Source organism: Megascapheus bottae, chromosome 15 (assembly GCF_031878675.1).
Source record: "Megascapheus bottae isolate mThoBot1 chromosome 15, mThoBot2.hap1, whole genome shotgun sequence".
Lineage (NCBI taxonomy): Eukaryota > Metazoa > Chordata > Mammalia > Rodentia > Geomyidae > Megascapheus > Megascapheus bottae.
This window is the reverse complement of record NC_143523.1, coordinates 38343992-38362866: the sequence shown is the minus strand read 5'-3', so window position 1 is coordinate 38362866 and position 18875 is coordinate 38343992. Positions and strand designations below refer to the sequence as shown.

The 18875-nt window shown below is 37.2% G+C and overlaps 1 protein-coding gene across 1 annotated transcript in view; it reads right to left on the bottom strand.

Moving 5' to 3' along the window:
• Window positions 1-18875, bottom strand: part of Arid5b (AT-rich interaction domain 5B) — a 181294-nt gene that overhangs the window by 86269 nt on the left and 76150 nt on the right. Inside the window, exon 4 of the mRNA XM_090346390.1 lies at window positions 7870-8100. Within this exon, the coding sequence (XP_090202516.1) occupies window positions 7870-8100 (231 nt within the window). The remainder of the gene's footprint in view (window positions 1-7869; window positions 8101-18875) is intronic.

Below are 18875 nucleotides of genomic sequence, written 5' to 3'. Positions count from 1 at the left end.
ATTATAGAATACATTTAAGATGAGCCAGGAGATCTCTGAAGGTGATATCCCCTACTCCCACATGGTGAATTACACAAAGCCCAAGTACTTTCCCACTCACTTTCAATTAATGGGGGAAAAGAAGTGTGCCTCGCTATCATTTTTGGAGATTGGCAGGTACCACACCTAGCCTGTAAAAGCCTAGATTATAGACAGGAGCCAGGAAGAAAGCCATTTGATAATGGAAATCCACTGTGACTATGAAACCTATTTTGGCAAAGAAAAATTCCCATGATCCTCCACAAAATAACTGCTTCCCCTTTCATTGCTAGCAAACTGTGAGGTTTATAGAAGATAAGGCAGAGTCCGGCTCACCCACGATGATTCAACATAATTTTATACATCTTTTGTTTTCTTTTATACAAATTCAAGTTCTTGTTCTTTGAATTTCTGGTCTGGTCTTTCCTTTTGCTTCCCCACTATCTCCCTTTTGTCTATAATGCCATTATTTCAGCCAACAGGAAAAATGGAAAGAGAAAGTTCAATGCAAAGTCTGAAAAGCTTCTTTAAAATCTACCATAAAAAAATAGACAACTTTTATCTTCCAGTAAGGCCCCAGAAGCCTTTGGGGACCAAGTTTCTTTAGTACCCAAAGATTATCATTTCCTATGAATACAAGTTTTCTAAGACTCCAGTAAAAGGAGAGAACCTTCATTTATCAAGATTTTATACATATATATGTATATACTTATACGCAATAAAATAAAGATGACCAACAGAGAATATCTTGATATATATAATACATAAATATAATATTATTACTATATGTGAATATATATGTGAATATATATATATTCATATACACACATATATCAGTGGAATAGAGAATTATTCTGAGCCTGGCTAGTTGGTTTCACAGACAGGGTAAATAATTCAAGATCTTTTTACATATGGAGAATCAGCTATGAACCCTGAGTTAAACGAGGCCTATTTGACTATGAGTTCTTTACATACCCAGCCTCACAACAGAATATGTCTTCATACTGACACAGCCATGTCCTTCTCCCTGAAGATTACAGCTTTTAATGGCTCTGTCTGGGCTAAAGAAGATGACAGTCCAGGTCATCTCTGCATTGCATATGAATGATCCCAGCCCATCTCTCACCTATCCCATTCCCTGATCAAAAAGCAAATAAGTATGACTTCAACTTTTTAAGTCTCCTCTTTGCAAATCTAAAACTCAGACCAAAATAAACGGATTGTTTCATTCAAAGTCAACCATACCTCAAACCATTTCATTTCACCTACTTTTAAGAGCTGATTCCATCTCATTTGTGTAGACTGGGTGGCTTTATAGCTCTCTGGTAAGAGCTAATACCTTAAAGTTATCCATTTATCTACTGTACCTCATGTGTCTCTGTTTGAATTTAGCTGTCAACACTTCTAAAATGTGAAATCTATCTGTTAGATATTAAACACCATGTATTTACAAAGGGGTGGACAGCAAAAACAGACAAAAATATTTGTCTGTATGTGCTTTCCCTACAGCAGGAACAATAACACATGTGAACGACAGTATGCATTTCACTAAAAAGAAGTCATTAGAAAAAAGGTGAAAGCAAAGTAGTAGGTTTTTAAAGAATGTTAAGTGTTGGGGGCTTCTGTTAGGACAGTGAAGGCAGGAATTATGCAGATAGGAAAGATTATTTTTTATGAAGACGAATATTTGCCATTCATATCTCTTTCCCCTCATTGTTATTATAACCCCATTTCCTAATTACATGTTCAATACAATGAGTTTGCCTAATGTTTCATGGGAAGCCCAATGCTTTAGTCTTAAAAATAGTCAATTTTCTGAGTACTAAGGAACAGCAGGTTACCCATGAAGCAACAAGATGGCAGAAAGAGGACAGGATGGTGGGGCCACAGCTTTCCAATCACCTGTTATTAATATGCTTCAATTTATGCTTGTGTCACAGGTTTAGACATCGCACAGTGTTGTAAGCAAGGAAGGGACTTGAATAAAATACAGTGAAGAAAGCAGATGGTGTGCTATCAAAACCCTTCAAGCCTAAAATAACCTTTCCCAAGTAAGGATGTTGGTTAATTAAAACCAGGATATGTTTACTCTATTCTGAATATCTCAATGTAAATAAAAAATGAAAATGACACCACTGTAATGTTGGATTAAATGATGAAATTTCATCTATTCTATTTTTCTTTAATAGTTTCTAATCAAACTTTTCATTAAACAGCTTCATAAAATTCAATGGAGAATTTATTTACAGGGACTCATTGTAGATTTTAAAAGGCTTGCTTTTATTGTTCAATTAAACTTGTTATTCAGTGGACAACATTTAAACAGCAGGGACAGAGGTAGCTGTCTGTGGAGCCAAGTAAGTTTGTATCACAGAGCAAGATCTCTCCCAGGGATGGATTCTGGGAATGCAAGTAAGCCATAGAGATGTTACCAGAAGAAAATGTGGAAATCATTCCTAATCAAGAGAAAAAAACTAGCTCCACTTTCAAAATCCTAGTTCCTTGTTGGGCCTGGTCAACTGACTCATATTCATGTCTTACTGGTGGAGAAGATATCAGAACACTTACAAACCTTTAAGGGAAGTTGCCTAAAGGCATAATACCCCCAAGACAGATCAACAATTGAACCAGGCTGAATGCAGCCAGTTCTAATGCTGAGAGTTAACATGTGGGCTTAAAACAATCTATAATTTCCCAATAGATTTCTAAAGCCTCATCTCTATATTTAGGCACAAGCAGTTCACACTTATAATACTAGCTACTCAAGAGGCTGAGTCTGAGAGACTTCAATTTTAACCACAAAAGGGCTGGAGGTATGGTTTATGGGGTAGAGTACTAGATGAACAAGCAAGAGGCTCTGAGTATACGCCCTAGTGCTGGTACACACACACACATGCGTGCACACACACACACACACACACACACACACACACACACACACACTATGGGCACACTCACGCCTGTAATCTAGCTAATCGGAAAGCTGAAATCAGGATGATTAAGAGTAAAGACCAGGAGTTGGAGGTATGTGGCTAGCCAATGAGCAAAAGGAATCAAGTACTGCTTTTGAGTCTTGGTTTCAGATCAAAAGAAGAATCAAGACCAGCTTGAGCAAAATGCTTGTGAGATTGCTTTTCAAGCAATAATTGGGAGAGGTAAGGTATTTTCCTTATTTCTAGGCATGGGTGAGCTGAGTGCAGAAGGATCATGGTGCCAAGACCAGTCTAGAAAATGTTAAAACAAACAAACAAAAAGCTGGCCACAGGGATATGTATCTATATTCTAGCTATGGTACTATGGTCCAGATATGGGGCAGAAGGGGTGTGAGTGTGTGTGTGTGTGTGTGTGTGTGTGTGTGTGTGTGTGTGTGTGTGTGTGTCTGGGCACACACATGAGTGCACACATGCTTGAAGGGGGAGAGACAGAGAGAGAGAGAGAGAGAGACTCTAAAAGATAATCAGTGTGAAAAAAACTGAGGCAAAGCTCAGTCATAGAGTAAGTGCTTAGCAAGTTCAAACCCCTGTAACTTCTAAAACAAATAAACAAACCCAGTCTGAGTTCTGCCTTCCTGTGAAAATTTTCATAGCCTTTCACTCTTACTGCCATCTCTAATCACCTCAAAACATTGCTAAATTACTTTTATGTCACCTGCTTTCTGTGCCACTCACCAAACACTCAATTAAGTGACATCCCTGTAACATGACTTAACCTTTCAGGTGCATTAATCCTTTCTCCCCAAATGTAACCTTAAATCCTCAAAAACAATCATGGGCTATTTTTAATTTATCTTTTATATACTTCCCTCCTAGTCCCACTCCATAATGACATTTAAAAGAAGAAAGCAAAAATTATATGAGTTAATAAAATAAACATTATTCGAACCTAGGCAAGCAGACACTGTCCTTTTGAGAAGGACCTTGGAGGTATTTTATGACAATTTATGAATTTCATGTGTCAAAGGTGTAGCTGCTAAATGCTATAAAGTCTTTGCCATCAGTTTTACCATTCATCCACCTGGTGATATGGCCAATAAAATTTGATTTTTATAGCCTAGCCATACTGTTACCTAAATTACATTTGACCAATTACTGAAGTCACCAAACGTGCAGCACAGAATATATACTGTGTTGAAAATTCATCTGTCAACCCCTGGCACTCCCTGTAATCTGACAGAAGTGTTTCAGTCATCTGGCAGTGTTTAATATTAGGAACATTTGTTTAATGCTAGTCACTAATTAAATTTATGTTCTTCCACCAACTGTTAGTTGGTTGGAGAAACTCAATGCCACATTTTTTAACAAATACTTTTAAACCATATCATTTCCAAATACAACCAGTTGGAGGTTGAAAATGGTGTTTTCTGGAACTTTAGCTGCTTGCTGGACTAAAAGTGGGAGATGGAGAAAGCACTGGAAGGTCTCAGAGTGGAAGGAAGTCCTTATTGCTATGTGAGCTACTTCAAAAAGCACAAACTATTTCAAGTACAAACCAAACTTAAAAAAAAAAACTTTAGAAATGATCAAGCTACCTCTAGAAGTTCTTTCAAGGTGACTTTATTCCCAATGAATGCTTACATTTGAAGAGGCTCAAGAAGAAAGACAGTATTAAAATTAACCACACCAGAAAAAAGTTCAGGAAAGTATTCAGAAGTCAGATGTTTGTGTTTGGGAGAACATTTAAAACTAATTTAGTAACTCTTAACAGCCATTATGATTACTGTTGAACTGAAAAGTCTTTCTATTACCAATTCTAGATGTAACAGCTTTGCAACTCAATGACTAATAACTCTTAAATTAGCCAAAAGGTTAAAACTTTTTTCATTGTATTATATTGTGAAAATCTAATTATGAATACTCTTAAAGGACACATACATACATACATACATACATACATACATACATACATACAGAGAGAGAGAGAGAGAGAGAGAGAGAGAGAGAGAGAGAGAGAGAGAGAGAGAGAGAGAGAGAGGGCCTTCTTTTAGCTTTATTCCTGACAGGAAGTTAGAGATCTCTTGAGAAACAAACAGGACACAGGATTTGGCAGTAAGGGATAAAGAAGAAAAATTCTCAGACCTTGAAAAGGGGGACATTTTTAGCTCGTGACTTAAAAAGAGAGCGAATTTGAACATGTAGTAGATACATCTGTCAACTTAAATAAAACGATTATGTGAATGTTTTAAAGATGACAGTAAACATTACTTTGTAGAAGGAAAACATACTGTACACACATTATTAACCTCTCACAGATTAAGTTACTTGATAAGTCAGTGTTGTTAAAAAAATCTGAGAAAACAATTTACATAAAGAAGTTATGGCCTTTGCATGGAATGTAGCAGTTTGGGGTAAATTACTTGGTATACATGTCTAACTACAGTTGTGTGAAATTTCAAAATCCTGTATATAAGTGGTTTTGTAAAACTGCTTGTATTTTATTTGTTAAATATTCATCCTCATTTAGCTATATATATGTACATATGGATAGATATCCTGAAAACTTACAAGTAATGCCTCAATAAAAATCAATAGAGCAAAGATTTTAGTAATATTCATGTTTTCAGTTGATGCATCTGTTTTATTAGTTGCTATTTTACCAAGAGAAGACCTCCAAATAAAATCTTAGGAAAAAATTACTACTTTCACAATCTGTGAATCATGAGATTAACTGGATCTTGAAATACTTCAGAAAGAATAAAACTGTCTGACATCTCTGGCCATAAAAGAAATGCAAATCAAAATAACTTGGAGATTCCATCTCACTCCAGTTAGAATGGCCATTATCAAGAAGTCTAATAACAATCGATGCTGGCAAGGATGTGGCCAGGAGAGATCACAACTACACTGTTGGTGGGAGTATAAACACATTCAACCACTATGGAAAGTATTACCGAGATTCCTCAAAAGACTAAACATAGACCCCCATGACCCAGCAATTCCACTCCTTGGCATTTACCCAAATGTCCAGAAACAAGGACACCCTAAAACCACTAGCACAACAATGTTCATTGCAGCAATTTACTATAGCAAAGATATGGAACCAACCCAGATGCCCTCAGTAGATGATTGGATCAAGAAGCAGTGGTACTTGCACACAATGGAATTCTATGCTGCTGTCAGAAAAAATGACATCGCCCCATTCTTAAAGAAATGGGAAGACTTGAAAAAAATCGTTAACTAAGCCAGACCCAAAGGAACATAGATGGTTTCCCCCACTGGTAATAATTAGTACACATCTAGGACTCTCCTAGTAGAGAATTACAATAGCTCAAAACCTAGGTTCATAAGGTCATGTAGGATGAGACTAAATGAAAGGATCTCTAGGCTCTAGAAACAAGAGCTTTCTCTTGTGTGATTGTTGTTCTTAATGTACTATGTTATTTCTCTTCTCTTTTTGGCCCTTTGCTTAATCTCATATTGTTACTGTACCTGACTTTGTTACCTGGTATATTGTATATCCATTTATTTATTTGAAATAGGAAAGGGAAGGGGAGAAACAAGATGATTAGGAGGGAGTGGGGGAAGGAAATGGGGAAAAATATGAGAAGGGGTATCAATATGTAAGAAGTAATGCACCTACTATATGACAAATGTAACTGTAACCCCTCTATTCATTACCCGGAAAATTAAAAAAAATTTAAAATTTTAAAAAGAAATGAAAAAAAGTTTGGACTATGATGAGTTTAAAGCGTACTGTTTTTCCTACTTTTTCCGCTTCTAGATCATTCCACCTCACCCACTTTATTCTGCCTCCTCCTCTACAAACACACCTACTTACAAAGTACCTCCAACTGGGTGACTTGTGGCATGACCAATGAAATTAGAGAGGCAACCATACACTCTGAACCACATTGAGGTCTATAACAACTGAGCAGAATAACTGCAGTTTGAACCATCATTATACTATGGATTGCTGAGGAAACAGAAGTCAATAGCATCAGGGAAATGTTCTAGCTCAGCAGTAATCTATGCTGGGTGTTCTACCTCTATCAATGCCCAGGTCTATGAGTGATTCTGCAAGGATCCATCACACACACACACACACACACACACATACACACACACACACGCCTATCAGTGGAGGAATTCTTACTGTGGAGAACACCTCTGGTAGAATCTAAGGTTGTTAACAAAGGGATGAGAAATGAAGATGTCAGAGAACAGCTGTCTGGACTTGCTCCTCATCAGTTACTGCAACCACTCAAGGTTTCCCAAACTGAGATGTGGTATCTTTTCTGCCCCAGGCCTTGGGTGTACAGTGGCACATGACAAGTCATCTGGACAGAGATGCAGATAAAGATATGTGATGCACACATCTATGTTTTGTGGGCATTGTGTAAGTTTGATTGTAAGTGTGTGTTTGTGAACATGTATATATATGCATATATATACACACATACATATATATATATGAAAAAAGTCTTATCTTGTATTCATCCAGCCAGCCAGCCAGCCAGCCATCATCCACCATCCAGCCATCCATTTATCCACATTGTGATACAAAAGTGACTATAATTTGAACATTTTTACAGCACCTTATAAAGCAGAGTGAGCAGCTACTTTTTAAATCATCATTTGTATGGCCTAAGCTCTTTAAGAAATAACATGAATGCTTCCTGCCCAATTTCAGGATTGACCAAATGACTTCAGACTATATTGAACAACAGATATTACACCATTATCTTTGACCCAGGGTAAATGGAGGCTGCCAAGAAGGCAATGGCTTCTTATAATGGGAGGGACAGGGTAGCTCATAGGGTTGTGAAAATGAGCCTGGTTCTCCACCACTGCTCTTCACAAGAACTGAGAAACAACTGTTCAGATGCACAGGTTTCACCTAGGGAAAAAGACTTACCAAATTCATCGCATATGCTCTCATTTTCTATTAGAGTGGGGTGCTCAAAGGTGTCCCGACAGTACAGGATCTGGGGGTTCCTGCTGACCACTGCAATACCACCCAGAGCCAAGGCGAACTGGTCTGTTAAAATGGAAGATGGCTTATCTTGGATGCGCTTCAGCATAGAACGGTACCGGCAGTACTGAGGGTAGCTGAGAACGATCACGTTAGTTTCTTCCTCGTCTTCCCCTAGAAAAATGAGAAAACACTTTCATTACCGTCTTCTCTCCAACAAAGACAATGTCAGTGGAAATATCATATATTGATCCTCCCTCCCTCCCTTCCTTTCTTCCTTCCTTGTCTGTCTGTCTTGTGCCAGTCCCGGAGCTTGAACTCAGGGCCTCATCACGAGCTCAAGGCTCATCATAGCTCAAGGCTACTTCTCTACCACATGATCCATCACCTCCTCTTCTGGCTTTTTTGGTGTCAGTTAATGGGAGATAAGGACCACTCAGATTTGTCTGCCCAGGCTGGCTTTGAGCCCAGATTCTAAGATCTCAACTTCCTAAGATAGCTAGAGTATCTGGCTTGGAAGTGGCTTATTTCAATAATCATTTCTTTAGTAAAGCCTGATCAGTTTGCCTTTAACCCAATCTGTCAACACCAAGCCTTCTCCCTGTCCTGTTTCACAAGTCCTACACCCCAGGCTCTCAGCTTCCCTCACAGCTATCAGCCCAGCTTGACTTGTTTGTGGAAAAAAGAAGAGTAGGATGACCCTGCTGACATATTAAGCAATGCTGTGTCTCCAGTGAGAACAACCCCCTCCCCAAATCACTATTTTGAGAGAATGTGACATTTTTTAAGCATTGAAGTCATCATGACAGGGAAAAGAGGAAATCTATGGAGTTTCTTCACATACACACAGTTTATTGGACTAAGATTTTTAGAATTTTTTAAGAACTTGGAAACCCCAAATGGTCATCTTCCTTTGGAGAGGCTTCTGTGGGTCCAAATAGCATTGTTAGCTACTCGGGGCGGGGGTCATTAGTGCTGTTCAGCAAATATTTCCTGTTCTCTTTATGGGAGTTGGAGAAAGTGATGTTTCTATTCTATTGGGAGTCCAGAGGCCCTGTGACTTGTTTGGACCAATGAAATCTGACAGAAGCAATGGCTGCTTTAAAGAGCCAGTGTGCCTCCAACTACAGTTTCTTGTTATTTGTTCTGGCCATCTGTAATGCTCTGATAGCAACTATTTTGCCAATCTGGAACTAGAGTAAACATAACGTAGAACAGGGTCCCTGGTTGATCAAAAGTAGAGGTATCACATACATTAAAAAAATCTTTGTACTTTTAATGACTAGGAGATGGGGGTAATTTTTGCAGTAGGATCTAACCCAACCTGATTTATCCATGTACCCCTGTACGCTCCTCACACCCCTACCTCTTATCTATTAATATTCCTCAGATTCATCTGGTAACTTGGCATACCTCAGAGGCGCATGCTGAGAGAGTTCCCCAAACATTCTTATGAGAGATTTCCATCAGAACCAACTTAACTCAGGAGAATGTCAGCACCACCAGTGAATCTTCTTCTTGTCCTGATCATGCTACATGTTTATACCCCCTCTAAAGTTTCTACTGATTTGCTAAAGCCAGATGAAGCATGGACAAATCTCCCTTCATCTTTAGTTTGAGAAATGGTAAACGTTCCCTTAGGCCACCTGTCACCTTTGTAACATCACACCAAATTTAGGTTCCATGCCCCATTTTCCCATCACTGTCCATAACCACACCATGAACAACTCCTAGACTTGTCACTTGCTTATCCAAGGGTAAAAACGCTCAATATTGTGAGCCTTTCCCATGCTGCAGGGAATCGCACAAGTCAGTTGTTAAGGAGTGCGACATTATCATGGCCATCTGGTAACCAGTGGGAGACAAATGAGTAAGCACAAAACAGAGATGGAATACAAGCAGCACCAGTGGAAGGTGGCTAAGTGACCTTTGCAGACAGGAGGCCAATACTCGGATGCATTCCTAATTATGTTCACTTAATTGTACAGGCTGGAGGCTTCTCCGTGAATGGAGATGTTTAGCTGCTTGTAAGATGACATCCTTTAATGGCTTTCATTGCCTAGACTCCTGCCTGGTTTGTGGGCAGTCACTTCATCAGCTGGCACATTTAATGATAAGGAAGTATGTTTACATGAAAGGCAAGTCCTCAAATAAAAACTTGCTTTGAGATGCTGACATATGTTCCAACGTTGATCCTCATGACAATCTTAAAGCAGATCAAGACGCTAAGTTTCAACTGTGGATCCAAATCTGTGCTTGTTATAATTAAAAGCTGAGAAAGTTTTCATGGAAATGTTCACCAAATATTGCCAAAGCTCTACAGTATCTGAATGATACTTTAAGAAGTACTCCTCAGTGTGTCATTATACCCCATAGGATATTGTGCAAGGCACGGTGTATAATCATGAAATTCCAAAACATACTAGTTTCAGCATGCCAGCATCTAAACACTAATGGAATTACCTGACGATTCCACAAATTTTACTTTGGTAGTCCCATTAGCTTCCTTTGAAGTGGGAGGTGGCAATAGTTGCTCTAAGTGTTCTTGAGATAAAATAATGGAAGTGACGCTCTTCAGGTTGATTGGTAATGAAAGAGCTCGTTGGTGTCTTGGCAGAAGCTACCACTAGACTCCTGGGCTCTCTTCACCTCCTTCTTATCCTTTCATTCTGTTTGTCTCTGATCACTTTTTTTTTCATGAGCATATGGACTCTAACCTCTTCCTACTCATCTGGAGTCTATCCTATGGTAATCTTCAGGGTTAAATCTGCTTTCTTTTTTTCTCTGTTCACCTCAATTTAGCTCACAACATTTACTCCCCTTCCCCTTATTTAGTTTCTAAAACACCAGCCAAATCATGAACCTCCCTTTCGGTAGGAAGAAAAAGAAGCATGTTTCCCCTACATTCAACTCTATCTCTATCCATTCATTCCTTAAGACAATGTGTCTGTCATTTTGCAACTGTCTACATCAGAATCACATAGGATGCTTGTAGATTCTGGGTGCCTTCAAGGATGCCTGATTCAGAATCTCTAAAGCACAGCCCAACAATTTACGCTTTAATAAGCATCCCAACTAGTTCATGAACACTCATCTTAGAAACCTGTAATTCTATGTCTTGGTTTAGCTTTGTCCATAGTTTACAATAACTTTAGCTTGCATTTTAATACCTATAATATTAAAAGTTACTTTGTACCACTCATAAACATAAATTTATATTATATAATATATATGTATGTCATATATAACATATTATATATGAATTTTATGCACTATATGATATATGATAGTTATAAATATACAAATGTATATATAGTTTATAGATGTATACATAGATCTTAGATATAATTGTTACATATACACAGTTATCAGAAGTGTGTTTTTATTCTTATTTCTTTTCTATCCCTCTAGTATCTAGAACAAAAATGTAGGACTAAAATAAACATGAGAACTTAGTCCTATATAACAAATATAGGGTTAAAATATGGGAATTTAGCCCTATATAATAAATATAGAACTTAGTCCTATGTAATAAATATTTTCAGGATTATTTCAGATATCGCACAAGATATCAAACACAAAATCAGAAACAAAAACCAATGAAAATTTTTGAAAATCTCCTCACAACTAAGCCTATGAGAGACTGAAGGGCTACCTCTATGATTAAGAAGCAAATTGACTTTTAATATAATTTCCATAACAGGTACCAAAACATTAAAATATACAAAGAATTTTCACGTAATGATCTTTTGTTCCTCACAACTCTCTTAATACTTATTAATATTCTTCAGTTTATATTATTAGATGGGAAAACTGAGAATTGAGACAGCTAAGTATTATTGAGAGCAAGAAAGTGATAGAGTGAGATGATAACCCTATCTTTTTTTTTTTTTTTTGCCAGACCTGGGCTTGAGCTCAGGGCCTGAGCACTGTCCTTGGACTTTCTCAAGGCTAGCACTCTGCCACTTGAGCCACAGCACCACTTCCAGCCTTTTTCTATGTATGTGGTACCGAGGAATCGAACCTGGGTCTTCGTGCATGCTAGGCAGGCACCTTACCACTAGGCCAAACTCCCGGCCCCCCTATCTTTTAAGTCTGTTGAACTTTTCAGTGTATCAAAATGTCATTGTTGTTATCATAGTAGTAATGTTGAATGAATCTGCCAAATTAAAGTTGACAATAATGCCTTTTAAAAAAAGTTTTGGTAGGTCATGGGGTTTGAACACTGGGTGTGGGCGCTGTCTCCCTGAGCGCTTCTGCTAAACTACTTTGAGCCACAGTGCCACTTCCAGTTTTCTGGTGGTTAATTGGAGGTAAGAGTCTTATAGACTCTTTGACTGGCTTTGAACCATGATCCTCATATCTCAGCCTCTTGTATAGCTAGAATTTCAGGTATGAGCCACCAGAAATGCCAATAATGCCTTTGGGTCAAACAAAATATGAGACTTCTGTGGGACTCAGTCAGTTAGAAACAAGCATTGTTCTACTGTACTTGTTTCCTTATTATGTGAGACTATTGAAATTATTATTGTAAAAGTTTAACATAACATGTATGTTGACTTTCTATTCAGGATAAGTAGGAAATAAGATAGGAAATAATACCAACAATACGTTTTATAAGTTTTATACTGCTAAACCTCAGACTTAACACACAAAAAGACTCCAGGGTCAGTTGGGCTCTTGTCTAATGTGTCCATGCTTGGTGATGTAAAACCAAAAATGATGATAACTCTGTTGCTTATGATCAACCAGAACCACCCATTTCAACGAGGATTTTAACATTATTTGAGCAAAGGCAAATTTCCAACCTTATAATTAGGCAGACCCAGGGGAACTGTCTCTTATATTTACAAAACTAGAGAAAGCCCATGAGATCTACTAGACTCATAGAGGTTAAAGAATACTAGATGTCCTCAGAAGAAAGTTAAGGCCTAGAAAAGCCACGTCATGGGTCACAGTTCTACTGAGTAAAATATTCTGAGTCTCTTCTTTATAGTTGAGCCAGATATATTTATTTTATTATACAGACTTTTTTACTCCTTTAAGACCAAATTTGATCAGTTTAATACCATAGGTTTGTATCACAGATCATCAAACTATGATTTTTGGGAGAGTTCCCACCCTGCTACCCAAACTAAAATTCTATGATCCTATATATACATTTACCAAGCTTCTCTATTACTTAATTTTCTCCTATTCAGCTACAAAAATACTACATTGTTCAATTAATGACTCTTTATTTTGTCATAGACACAAATAAAATCAAACAGCCTTAAAAATAACATTTACATTCACAAGCTACTCTTCTCTTTCTTGTATATTACATATCTATAACCAAATACTCCTTCTCAAAGTTACCCCTGAAACCAGGGTTGCCTATAAATATTCTGTCAGACATTTCCCCCCTGTCTAATTCATAAGAGGCCTAGCAGATAAATCTAAGAAGGAGTAAAGAATGGATAAATTGCATATTTGTTTAGCAAAAGACAAACAAAGAGTTCCTGGAACAAAGATTTTTCTTTCAACCACACCCACACAGGAAAAGAAATCGAAGTCCTGCCCTGAGGAGTACTCTAACACACTCTCATTGGCTGGAGTTGGTCAAGTTATATATACTTTGCTTGATTTCTATCAACAGAACATGGTTAGCAATAAATTGCTAGTACCCAAGACTGGAATTCTAAACCACAATTATGATGCTGTATTAAAAAATGTTATTCCATTCCTCAATTCCCTTTTCCTACTCTATACCCCCACTCAAAGGAAAGCTATGAACATGCTTGCTTGAAAATGAAATATTCAATAGGAATAAGAGACCCCAAATTATTAAGCTTCATTTCAAACTCAATAAAAAGAACTTTGCCTATTAAAAGTTAATACCTAAAGTACACTACTTGTAATACTCAACCAAAATGACTCTAATCCTGTGCTTATATCATAATTACACGTTTTGTTAACCTCCCTCAATGTCAATTTTTTCACTTATTTATATATTTTCCAGGTCCAAAACAGAATTCCACAGAGAAACTGTAATTATAATGTGAGGCTCCACCCAGCTTGTCAAACAGTAACTGTATACCATGGCTTTAATCCTCAGTGGTGCTGGGGTGGGAGAAGGGGGGGAGAGGGTAAGAGCAGGCATTCATTCTGAATAGCACATTGCTCAAGTTGTCTTTGTACAAAAAGAGATGCATGAAATAGCAAACACAATGAATTAATGGAGCATTGACTTTCAAATATCCATAATGCTATTTATTTTTTTAAATAGTTAATGATGGCCAAATGCACTGAAGACTGAAAACATAAATTCTGGAGGAGAATTTTCCTTTTATCTCTTCTACAATTTAGAAATGTAACTTTCTTTTTGATTCTGGGGGTTGGAGGGGAGGAAGAGAGGCTTGTTTCCGAAACATCACACTATTATGCTTACTGAAAACCACTGTAATCTACTTCTAACATCAGTAAGCTTAAAAGAAAAATCTTTAAAAAAAAAAAACCCTACGCACCAGGATTTTTACAAAGCCTGGTGGAAAAAAAATATGCATGTTTCTTCCTGCACCTAATTACCTCAACTGAAAAATCTGCCAAGTATTTCAGCCTTTTAGTTCACTCAATCGTATTAGGGCATATGCATGTGAATGGCAATAGAAACAAACATTTAAAGATTTTCACTTTAAAGTTTCCAAATATGTATGAAAGCTGAGTTTGAAACAGTACCCCTCATAATTTCAGATAGAATGCATTTTGCTTTCTCTTCCTCTCCCAAGCAAATATGATTTCTGCTTCTGTTATAAAACTTGATGTCTAGTTTTGAAACAATTTAAGTAAAATAATGTCAATAGGAGAGGCTCTCGCCATGATTTATGCTTCTTTCTGTTACTTTATTACAGTAGACATTCCTTCCTCAAAGCTTTAGACTTTTGGTTGAGCTCCTAGCAACCAACCAAAGGCAAAGCATCAACTTTATCTACCTGGCATTATTCCAGCTCTTAGTGCTATTAACAATTATATTGAAGTTTCCATTTAATTGTTGCTCTGTTGTGACATCGAATGTTTGTCATAATTAGGCATTTCCTATTTTCTGTCCATTCATCTTTGATTATTACTGAAAATGATTTTTATAATTTCACAAAACCTAAGCATGAACATTCTACAGATAAGACTAGCTACAGCTGTTACTATCATTATGAACATTGTAACATGTAAAAAAAAAGAATATAATTTCTCGGAAGGTAATTTTCCTTTCAGTCTAAGTGCTCTTAATCATCTTGCAGTTACTCAATGATTTCCTGTTCTAATTACAGGACATTATACAGAAAGACATTTGTGAAAGGAAAAATTCAGCAGTGTATATGACTAAATAGCTTGAATTGGTTGAAAAGCATTTAAAATTCCAAAGTTGTACATCAACTTTATCAATTCGTGGTTATAGCTCTGTGCAAATGGGTAATGTGTTCCACTCTATCTCTAAATCTCTCTAAAGGCAGTAAACTTAGCACTCAAAGTTAGTATACATCAAAAGGAGAAATGGCATTTTCAGTTAAACTGATGTTACAGAATCGGGTGAAGGAAGATCAGTTATTGTGTGTGTGTGTGTGTGTGTGTGTGTGTGTGTGTGTGTGTGTGCATGTGTATGCATTTCCTCCATCATCAAAGCTGTTAAACTGGAGGCACGCCAAGACATGGAGTGGGAAAATATTAATAATAAAAATAAATTAAATGCCTGATTAAAAGGGAGAGAGAACAAGATTCCATCCGGGATAAAAATGAAAATGCCACAAACTATTTCATAAAAACACATAGTGACGTAAATTACACATCAGTCTTGCACTGTTGTGGTTATTTTGAGAAATGGTTTGTACTGTAAGTCAGCTGGTTTGGCCCCACCCTTAATGATTTTGTAATTCTCTACACAGTAAGCAAGTAGGGCAGCCTTGAGATTGCTAAGACAGAAAACAGACCTAGCCATACAGCACTAGCAATAAAAAGATAATGTACTTTTAACATAGCAGAACAAGGAGATTGGCTTTATTAACTAAAAACAAACAAAAAATTACTTTAAATGGTCCCAAGCTTGCCATTTGTTTTGATAAAGGATATACAGATCTTACCAGGATATGCAACAACAAAAAAAACCTCACTTGGAGAAGTTGGGGTGGGAGAAAGAGAGAGAGAGAGAGAGAGAGAGAGAGAGAGAGAGAGAGAGAGAGAGAGGGAGAATATATGAATGTGAGAAAATACATGGCAGCAAATAGAATACTATTTCAAATCCCAAACCAAGGGTTTAGGCAGCTGTTTCCCAAAGCCAGTCACTTAAAGAGCTATACACACACACATACAAATGTCAAATTCTATGTTACCATGTTCATATCAGGCTTATACCCTTGCTGTTGCTTCACTACTTAAAAAAAAATAGGAAAGAAAAAGAAAAACAACACAAAGCTAAAGTAACACCAAACACTCCTTATCACTCCCAGTAATAGATGAAGCCAATGGGAAGTCAGCCAGCTCCTCCTCTAACGTTCCCCCTGAAGGCTGTATCCAGAAGCAACTCTGGATTCCATCTTCGCAATTCTGTATCTTATTGCAATCTAGCTCAATCTCAGCCAAACTTAAATGTCACCAAGTACACAGGTGAGACCTCATGGTCAGACTGATTCATAGAGCTGTGACCAGACCTGAGTTATGATTCCAGGGGCCTGATCTACCTTAACCTGCCTTCCCTTTACTAAGGCTAAATTCAAAGCCAATAGTCAGTCCTATATTTTTAGTATAAATCAATTTTAGCATTATAAGAAGGAAAATACAATGCTAGGTACCAGTAACTCATATCTATAACCCCATCTACTGGATTGGCTGAGTGCTGAGAATGGAGGTTCAAAGCCAACCTGGGTAGGTAAGACCGAAAGACTCATAAAATGCCCCCCCCCAGATTAATCACCAAAAGCTGGAAGTAGAGTTGTTGATCAAGTGGTAGAGTGCTTGCCTTGATCACAAAGCCTCAGGCCCAGGCCCTAAGTTCAAGTCCCAGGACTGGCACAAAAATCCAACCAACCAACCAACCAACAAAACAAACAAAAATCTCAGAGCTAAGTAGGACCTACCAAGCTTTTCCTACTCCAAAATCAAGACCAACATTTTCTAAGAGTTCAACTCTTTTTAGTGTACTAATGACCCAGGTAAAGCTATTCTACTGAATTAGAACTTAGTTATTATTCTCAACACTTTCTTGGTTTGTGGGAAGGGCAGCTTGCATTAAGAAACTGCCAGGGCCTGTGGTCTCCAGGACAAATGTGTTATAAAAGGAAGGAATTGAATTATCATAGGCAGAGCCAGTCTCAAGAATTAACATAACTTCTGCTAGCTTTTCCCAGAGGAACAACTATGTGGCTTTTTACTTTTCAAGTTGTACTTTGTGTCTTGCTATCATTGCAAGGATAGAGATTTCGTGGCTATAGAAGCTGTGCAAACCCTTGACATTTGTGATACTCCCCTGAACCCCAATTCATGAATAAACTTAATTAAAGTTCTGAATTAGACAGGTCAATAGCTGAATGATTCACTTCCACATACGGGTTCTCTGCATGTGAGATCCAAACTAAGACATTAAAAAAAATAGTGCATCTTTATTTGTTATGATTTTCATAGACATGGTTATTTCACCAATAGTCAGCACTAATTAGGCTACATCTAATAATTGGCAACATATCAGAGCTGTAAAAAGAACTTAACATCATACAATATAGGCTGAGTAATATTTAAAAATGCCTAGCTGTGGTGCTATGGCTCAAGTGGTAGAGCGCTAACCTTGAACATAAGGAGGCTCAGGGTTATTGCTCAGGCTAAATTCGAACCCCACAAGTGTCAAAAAGATAAATTAAAAAATAATCACTCTTTACTTTAAAATATACCTAGCTCTTGAAGGACCTTCTGTACATATATGCACACATATACATATGTCTACTGATATATATATATATGTGTGTGTGTGTGTGTGTGTGTGTGTGTGCGCGCATTGTGTTATGTGTATGTATCATTTATCATGGCACTTCTATTTGCATAAAGACTGCAAGGCACTAAAATAATTACATCATGTTCAATAACACTTTAAGTCTTACAAAAATGCTTTTGTCATATTAAGTTTTAAAAGGTAAGTAAGGTATAAAATGAACTGTCCAGGCTCATTGTGTGTTGTTTCAGCATGTTACCGAGGTAACAATTCACCCATTAAGTGTGCGAGCATTCATGGTGCTATATGAATCCCTTACCATAACAGAATTTAGGACATTTTTATTACCCCCTAAATCTGGTCTCTACAGCCTTCACAGGTCAACATGTCCATTTTGTCTCTGTAAATTCTCCTTTTCTGGATATTTATTATAAGTGAAATAATACATTGTATAGAATTAGTTTTTAATTAGAATATGTTAACAGTACAAAATAATCTATTTCATTGTATTTTCATGTGTGTATTTTTTCTGTCTGGCTTAGTTCACTGAGTATGATATTTTCAAGGCTCAACCATGTATTGTAGCATACACCAAAACCTTTTGCTTTTCTACAGTGACTGATATTCCATTGTATGGGTCAGTCACATATTATTTATCTTTTTGGTTATTGATGGATAACTAAGTTGTTTGCACATTGTGGTTGTTATGAACAATGCTGTTATTAACGTGCAAAACATCATGTGAGTGAGTGTATACTTTCCTTTTGGTAAGTTGAATTTCTGGGATGTACAGGAAGTCCTTGTTTACCCTTTTCATTCATTCATTAATTCCTTTCATTTGTGTAGGCATTTAGCAATAATGTTTGCACTCAAGGCTTTGCACACATAAGTGTTCTACTACTTTTATTATGTATCTTGGCCCTTCATAATTTTATTACTTTTCAAATCATGTCTTACAAATAGGACTGCACCACAGTCCTATTTATGCTTCCTGAATATT